At 45.9% G+C, this 8893-nt stretch overlaps 1 protein-coding gene across 1 annotated transcript in view; it reads right to left on the bottom strand.

The window, feature by feature from the left end:
- Positions 1-1265: 1265 nt before the first annotated feature.
- The window catches only part of LOC109043724 (chitin-binding domain protein thawb), a gene marked incomplete at its 5' end in the record, with an annotated part of 28432 nt that continues 20804 nt past the window's right edge, over positions 1266-8893 (bottom strand). Inside the window, 4 exon segments of the mRNA XM_072299636.1 lie at positions 1266-1779; positions 2460-2592; positions 2594-6314; positions 8432-8550. Coding sequence (XP_072155737.1) covers positions 1311-1779; positions 2460-2592; positions 2594-6314; positions 8432-8550 — 4442 coding nt within the window.

Here is an 8893-nt window from a genome sequence, read left to right as displayed (position 1 = left end):
CCTTGAGATTTCAACGGTTCGGCCACTGGCGTGATAAGAGACAAATGGATCAAGCGCATTACTCTGTGAGACATTGTTTACCTATGCGGTCATGTGTCACAAGGTTCATCTCAGTATGCATTGCGATCGCGGCAGTAAGCTGAGGCAATATTTCTGTATTCATGGATTAAATCCATCAATCGAGTTCTGATTTTGGCTCATATATCCGTAACGGGTCCTCCAGAGCAATTTTCCACCTTGTACGATGGTTATTATTTCTTTACATCTATGTTTAAAATTTGAGGTGGGATAATGGCGGCTTCTCAAGAGCAACGAGGTAGGCGATCTTTTGCACCAACGAACAGAAAACTGATGGCGAAAAATAGCCAATGAAAACCTCCCAAAAAAAAGAATTTGCCTAAAAACGGAACTTCGTGGTTCTGCGCAGATTTACCAGTCAGACACGACATCTCAAAGTGGAAAAAAACTCGCTGAAAGCGAATTTTAGAAATCAACACAACTTGACGTAGAGACATGATTGGCTAAAAAATACAACGGTTTTTGATACATCGGAAAATCAACCAAAAATCGGAGACTGGGCGAAACGCTCAAGGTCGCAGACGTATAGGGAATCCCATAGCGAAAGCAACGGAACGATTGTAATATCATGGGGAACTCCGTTCCCATGACAAAATGTAGTTTAAATAATACAATCCGGACGCGCATAAGACGTGACTTTAGGTGGATGAAGGAAGACAGGTAGAGGGGTAAAGACACGCCTTTCACGTGACCCCACTGAAACCCGGCATACATGAAGAACCGCGATTGTATGTGCGCGGCCCTGCGTCTTTTTTGCCCAAAGGTGCAACTGGTTCCTCGAATTTGCCGGTAATTCATGCAATCCACGTAACCTACCTATCTTCTCACCAAGTAATCCGTATGCGCGGTCTAAATTGTCTTACATGACTTTGACTTTATTACCTATGACTCTTCCCTTCAGCCCTGCATACACGATCAAATTCCGAACCAATTCCGATCAAAGTAGACATGCTGATGACTGGTGGTCACCATCTACCATCAAATTTTGAAGGGCCGCACTTTTTTAAAGTAAGATCAGAACGGAGTGCCACCATTCATCATTTCCTGCCACAGGAAAAATTTCTGCCAAGTTTTCATTTTAAAATGAAGCAAATTAATGAGTTTAAGACTGATGACTCCCGACACTTTGATGATACTTTGATCGGAATTGGTTCGGGAATTTCATCGTCTATCGAAGCCTCTCCCGCGCAGATGACCCTTGGACTAGCTCAAACTCAACGTGGACTTGGGCCTCAGCCCCACCTAGCGGCGAGCGTATACAGGGACTTCAGCAGCTCGACGGCGCGTGAATCCGAGTCTGTTGCCAGATCGTTGGTCGACTGGTATTTGGCCCGGGGACTCGTCGTCGTGGTGGTCGTCGACGCCGTCCGCCTTGACGTCCGCGTCGACCAGGCGTCGCCGTTCGTCGTCGTCGGCCTCGGCGTCGTTGTCGTCGTCGTCGACGCCGGGCTGGGCGACTGGGCGTGGGTGGTGGCCGTGAATCGGGAGGTGGCCCGGGCCGTGAGCTCGTCTCGCCGGGGTTCTTTCCTGTGCTTCGTCTGTTTGTCGGAGGTTGACGGTGCCGCCACTTTGGGGTGGATGACCGAGGCTGAGGAGGACTTCTCCGAGGTCTTGAGCAGGGCCTCGATCAGCTGCGAGCGGGACTCTGTTGTTGTCTTCTTGTTTCGGCTGCCTTTGTCGTTCACCAGCAGGAGCACCAGTCTGAAACCCGAGGAAAATTAGTTAGGCATGTGGAATTCAAGTGATGGGGTTCCTCCTGAGAGGGTCCGCCCAGCAAAGGGTGATAAAGGGGCCCAGAAGAAAAGAGGGAGGGTAGGGGGACTATGGCGGTTTGGCGTCGCAGAGCGCTAGAAAGAGTTGTGACAGCGACTCTAATATATCGATGGCAAACGTGCGAAACCACGTATCTCCATTACGGTGTTTCAAAATTTCCATTCCTGTTTTACATTTTCGACGAGAGACAAGCCAACTTGAATGCTTGAAATGTATACAGAATATTCTGCTAACAGTGCAAAAAAATCAAGACAGTTACCAAGAGAGTACGTTGACTAGTTTTCCAGAGAAAGAATAAAGTAATCAGGAATACTGCAACGTTGCAAACAGAGATGCGTGATTTCGCATTTTTGCCATCGATATGTGCGTTGGATCCATGTTCGTAACTAGTAAAATTTCGAAGGGGACGCCAAGAGCACGAGCTCTTTTCACGAGGGTCTACCTCTACTGATTCTAACTGAGCGAGTACATACGATCACAACGTTTTTGGGAGAGCCAGAAACCTTTGGAGGAGGGGACGGGACCCCTCACTTGGGTCACTTACTTAGGTTACTTAAACATGATCCTGAGAGAAGTGTAACTAATCTACTACGAAAATGTTCCCTTACCTCCTCAATGTAACGTTTGACTCTGCTTGGTTCATCACATCCATCAGTCTATCAGCAGAAGTCTCGTTCAGGTTGCCGAACATCTCTTTGGCCTTGGCCTCGAAGCCGACGGAAGAGTTTGCGAAGCCTCGCGTAGTGGATGGCACGGGTGTGGAGGCAGACTGCGCCGTGGATGGCGCTAAAGTCGACTGCGTGTATCGCCTGAACGACGTGTGGACCATAATCAGGTTTAGCCGTCGCTGACACCCACCTGGTTGACTGTGTCTCGTAGTTCCTCGACGTGATTCTCGTCGACTGAGTGGCACTTGGCACACTATCGGACGGACGCGATGCTACGTTGGATATCCGCGGCGATCCACCCCCTTTAACCGTTACGGACATCCTCTGAGACTGAGTCATTCTGAGGACGGTAGTGGTTGGTGGGTGGTATGTGGTCGGTTGCACGGACGACGGCGTTGAGGACCAGAAGGTTGTCGGAGCCTCTGTAGCGTCCACGTCGTTGGCTGTTGGCGTGTAATACGACCGCAGTTCGTTGTTTATCCTGGCTGCGTTGATGGAGGGTGTCAGTGGAGAAGAGTAAGCGGGAGCTGCTGTGAAGTAAGTCTCAGGTTTCCTCTGTTGAGCACTCTTGTACCTTTGGTCTAATTCAGCTTCTTTGGGTAGTGTCCTGTACGTATTGGAGGGGCCTTGGAGTTGATTTCTCGGCTGCTGCTGCCCGAAGCCATTTTGATATTGCAGGTAGTTGTCTCTGGAGACGAACGACTGGCTACCTGATGCGATGAGGTTTTCATTTTTGCCACTAGGTGTTGCGCGCGTCGGTGAGGTTTCTGCCCCAGTGAAACCGGCGTTGTTATAGCTCGCGTAGTCGACATTTTGATCGTAATTGAAGTTCGATACCAGGTTGTTTACGTCTTGAGCGCCGACATAAGAATTAGGAGTGGCGGGGTAGGTAGTCTGAATCTCGGTTCCAGTTTCGGTGAAGTCCAGCATTGGGGAAACCGTGAATTGAGGGGTGGTTGCCTCAGATATGGGCTGACCCGTGCGCTGTTTGGCAACTCCAACTCCATATGGTGAATACGAGGGGGTGACTGGCGCCGAGTTGTTGTGGAAGCCACCGTAGCGTGGCCGGCTTTGGTCGCTTGCACCTCCAGCAGTGGGAAAATAAGAGGTTTCGGACGCTTCTCCTTGTCGAGACAAGTTGTCGTACTCTGGGCCTGTGGCAGAGACATTGCCGATAAAGTTATTAATATCCGAGGCAAAAAGAATGGGGGCCTCTGTGTCCGTCAGCGAGTTAGAGCCGTCATAGGAAACGAAAGGTGGGGTCAACTCATTAGATAGTTGTGGTATGGCTGTTTTGTTATTGTTCTCAAATTTGTAATTTCGTCCACTTTCACTTCTTGTACTATCTGAGTTTGTGCTTGCAAAATCTCCATAGACCGTTGGCGTGATCTCAGCAGTGGGCCTTTGAGGGAAGGATTTTGTGTCTTCGGAGAATGCCAATACTTCGTCCTCCGAGGAGGTCAGCTCGGCGGGAGTTACAAGGGTGGTGGGCTCGGTTGGCCGGACCTCAGACAAGACGCGTCGGAAATTCTCGGGATCCTCGAGGTATGCTGAAAGCGCGCGGCTGAAGACTTTCGCCAGCTCCCTCAAGTCTACCGAGTCTCTAATTTTGGCAGTCTCGGACGAGACTTTGTCCTCTGACGTATTGGGTGAGCCTCCCTGAACCAAACCGCGAGTTTCGCTGTACTCAAGTCCATTGTTCGACGGTTCTTTCAACGTTCGTACGGAATCTAAGTCACTCGCTGAGGAATTATAGGTGTTGTACGTGTTGTAAGGTGTTTCATACGTGCTATTATCTCGTTTGTTGAAAAGGTATGAATACGAGTCCTTCGTGGTTTTTGTCAGCAGGGGAGGTAAGTCATCTGCAGGAGTCAATTCCGTTGATGCCGCCGTTGTGCTATCAGTGGCAGTAGTTTGAGAGAAAACACCAGATATTGAAAGGCCATCACCGGGAAGATTAGTCGTAATTTCAGTTTTGACCCAACTGACAGTCGGTGGTGTATCGCCATCAGCGTTCGTATTTGCTGTTGCAAAGTACAGAGCTAATGAGTGCAGGAGTTTGGGATCCGATGGAGTTGGAGTCGGTTTCTTCCCCGTGTCATACAACAAAATATCGTCTGAGAAAGGCTGCAATCCATTGATCAAGGGGAGGTCGGTGTTGCTGACACCACTGGGCGTTGGATAGTAGTTAGGGTAGTCTAAGTTCAAATCGTCGACTAGACGTTGGTTGATCGCTGCTGGAAGATTGACCTGAGACGTCCTGGCCACGGTTGGCACGGAGGGCTTAAGGTCGAAACTGACTGAGGAGTCAGTGGGAGTGGCATTGAAGTGGTAGGTCCGATTTGGTGGGACGGTCCTCAGTAGTTCGACGAATGAATACTGTTCCTCCGGTAACACTTTTGCTGAGAAGACGGGTGTCTCTGTTGAGGCAGAGAAGTTGTCCGGTTCGTTGACGGAGTTGTGGTTTGTTGCATAACTGTAGTAGACGTTTCCAGATGGAGTGGTAGCACTGTCTCTTGAGGTGGATTTCAGCTTTTGTTGGTACACTCGACTGTAAGCGGAGCCACTGCTGCTAGCGAAGCCGGCTGTTTCTGCTAACTGTTGGTGCTCATTGATGTCGTTGAACTGGAATGTAGGCTCTGTTGTAGAAGAAACGTACTGTGACGAAGGGCTTGGAGGCGCAGGGGACGTGTAAGAGTTGTAAAGGGGCCCGTGGGTGGTGGAGACACTGTTCACTGGGTTTTGAGAGAACTGAGCCTGAGTGTGTGTCGGCACAGGGTGTGGACTCCTTGTTGAGAAAACATTCTGACTATTGGCACCGGGTTGTGGCTGCTGGACCAACGGAGCTGCGTACTGAGATTGAGCAACCGGTTGGGGTTGCTGGTTCAAAACGCCAATTTGTGGACTTAATACCTCGCCGGAGCCTATGGCAGATTTTGCTTCAAGAACGGGTTGCTGGTAATTTAGTTGGTTATTGTCCACAGCTTGTTGGTAATTGTTCCCTACTTGTTGGTGAGTCTGTAGATTATTCTTCTCCGATTGCTGGTAAGCGGGTTGGTTATTATTACTCGCTTGTTGGTATTGGTAGTTGCTTTGCGGAGTTTGAGATTGAGCAGGCTGGTTGTTGGTATTAACCTGCTGGTACTGGTAGTTGTTCTGCAGGTTTTGGGATTGAGTGGGTTGATTATTGCTACTAGCCTGCTGGTATTGATAGGTACTCTGCAGGTTTTGGGATTGAGCGGGTTGATTGCCTGGCTGGGCTGACTGTTGGTATTGGTAGTTTTCGGGGAGTCGTTGTGAATTCAGATGCGCAGCCATCTCTTGCGCAGATACCACGTGGATAGGTTTTGAGAAAGGCGACGGAGTCGAAGAGAAGTTCGCGATTTGCGATGTCTCTGAACTAGAGAATGGTGTTGTATTGCTTTTCACGAAACTCCGAGGTCGATATAAACCCGGGTTGTCAACGAAATATTGAGCCTGCTGTTTACTATCGTCACCGGCGTATTGGTCTGTTTGAGAGGTGTTTGACGGAGAACTTGCATCCGCCTGAATTGCTGGTGGGTCTGAGGGCTTCTGTCCACTGAGTTGATTCATAGCTTTGGCGATAGCTTCAGCACGTGCCTGGTAGATCTTTTGGTCAGCTGCCAGCTGTTCTGCGCTTTCCTCGTAGTGATCAATTGATCTTTCACACTCCACTTTGAACCACCAGTCACATATTAAATGGGACTGTCGAAAGATAGTTCCGTTAGGACATAGGAACGAGATCTTGCGACCACCGTCACAGATGTGGAAAACCTAGAAACAGAAAATCATAGTCGTAAACAAACAAATGTATTGAAATAAATATTTATCTCGTGTACTCACTTGTGACCAAGTTTAATTATTGCATAAATGTATTGATAATGACAAGAAAGTATAGGTACGCAAGTTAAAAAAAAAAAAAAAAAAAAAAAAAAAAAAAAAAAAAAAAAAAAAAAAAAAATCACCTCACTGATGTCTACTAAAAAAGACTGAAATGCTTGCCGGGAAGGGATTTAAAAAATAACTAAATTTTTTTAAGACAAGAGTTAGGAGTACCTACTCGATGAATCTTTGTTTCCGATGCAGAAAATTTGATGAGGAACTATTCAGTTACTGATGACATCTCAAATCAGCTATACCTAAATACACTGCATATTCACTCAGTCGACAATTTGCATGATTTAACTGTAGTTAACGTTCCTATCGCCTACCACGTTCCACGTTCCGGAGCAAATCGATGGCAAATGTGCGAAACCACGTATATCCATTGCGATGTTTCAAAATTTCTGATCTTATTTTATTTTTCAAAAAGAAACAAGCCAGCTTCATAACTTGAAATCTATACCTATTATTCTGGTAAGAGAATAGGAAAATCCAGGAAATTTTCAAGAACTTACGTTGACTAATTTTCCTGAGAAAAAGTAAAGTAAAATAGGAAGTCTACAACTTTGTAAACGACCATGCATGGTTTTGCACGTTAGCCATTGATATTGTTGAATCTCTCGCGCTTGAAGCGATCTTTGGGAGATTAATCGATAAAATTCTCATCAAAATACGAAAAGCTGTATATCTTAATTAGAAAAAACAATTCTCCCGACCAATTGAAATTCGTCGTTTTCCGCACGAAGGAACGTAACTCCATTCAAAGGTTTCAAAATTGATCCAAATCTTTCAATTTTTACGAAAAGAGGCCAGAATAGTTTTCGTTGTGTCAAAATTTGTCTGAATTTTCCATGGAATCAGAGGAAAAATTTGTGAAATTTTCATGTAGAAATCCCCAAAATTCCTGTGATAAAAATGCAATTTGCGCCAGTAAATTTTGCACATTGAAATGTAGACCCTGGTAAAAATTGGCGAAAAGAGCTGCGTTTCAAAATACCATAGGAATTCTTATAGCCGACTGAAGAAGGCTACAGAAAATCATATAGCTGGCTGTAGAATGCGGAGAAAATCATACGGCCGGGCTATACGAAGCGATAAAAAATTATGCAGCCGGGCTATAGTTCCTATCGCCGGGCTTTACACTTTATCGCCTGGCTATTGCTTTTTCGCCATCGATTATAGTAGACTAATAGAAATTCGTGTGCTTTGGAAATCATTAAGTTTGATACGGAACCACCTTAATATTTACAAAACACACATTATATTTTCCTTTAATACATATTTTTTTTTCCTCAATTAAAATGAGAATAATTCATACAGGATGTGCAAACATTTCAAAATCATGAGTTGAATAACGCTGACTCCGCCAGATTAAATATTAGAGCCTAACAAAAAGCGGAGCGGCGACGCACTGGCGCCTACAAACCTAACAGGGATACTTCCCGCATTGCGCAACGCGTGAAGTATTCCTGTTAGGTTTATAGGCGCCAATGCGCGTTTCGAGCTGGCTGCCCGCCTGCCGCGCCGCAGCGTGCCACCCACGGCGCTTGAAGCAACTATTTCACACCAGAGGTATTGCACAGTATCATACGAAACTGAAGGCGCTCTATAATATATTAGGAATGGCAGGCATCCATCAAAAGTACGGAGCTTTCCTCGCAAAATAAATCAAGATACTACGGCCCAAAAAGAGAGCAGTAGTCCAAAAACTCACTAAGTCCTAGCGTTCGTAATTAGTAACGTTTAGCATACACTTTATCGCGTGGCTGTTGCTTAATCGCCATCGGCAATAAAAGGCTATAAGAAATTGTGTAGCCGGCTATAGAAGCTATTGGAAATCTTACAGCCAGCTGTAGGTCTATGGTATTTTGGAACACAGATTCTACTGCCAATTTTTACCAGGGATACGTAAGAGAGACAACGAATGGCATGTCGACGCACGATGAGTATAAATAGGTATAGTTTGTACTACACCTTGTCCTCGGATCGTCGCCAGATTTATAACATACCTGACAATCTGTCGACAAGTCAGCATAGTACCCAGAACTCCTCACTTTGCGGCAGCTGAAATCCGTAATTGGTATACTTTGTAATACAGGAAAGTCAACTCCAGGTCGACCGATCACCCCTGAAAAAGCAGGAGATAAAATTATTTCAAAGTAATGTTATTTTTTGCTGAAGAAATGAAACTGTGCGGATATTATTACAATTTTAGAAGTAAGAAGATGCGTTTAGGTACTAAGTTTTGTAACAGAATTGTACAAATAAAATCTGATTTGTTTTTGAAAAATTTGGAGATAGACGGACAAAACCGACATAATTAGGCATAAAATCTGCACGCCAGGTCAGTCACGGTTGATGACGATTTTACCTTAAAAATGTACTTCGGTACTTTTGGACATGTTACCGGCTGCAACCGGTAACTATGTCCTCAGGAAATTCTTTCCGCATATGGTGACAATTTTTCTGTA

This window comes from Bemisia tabaci, chromosome 4, assembly GCF_918797505.1.
Source record: "Bemisia tabaci chromosome 4, PGI_BMITA_v3".
Lineage (NCBI taxonomy): Eukaryota > Metazoa > Arthropoda > Insecta > Hemiptera > Aleyrodidae > Bemisia > Bemisia tabaci.
Note: the sequence above shows the minus strand (reverse complement) of the source record. Positions and strands in the feature narration are given on the sequence as shown.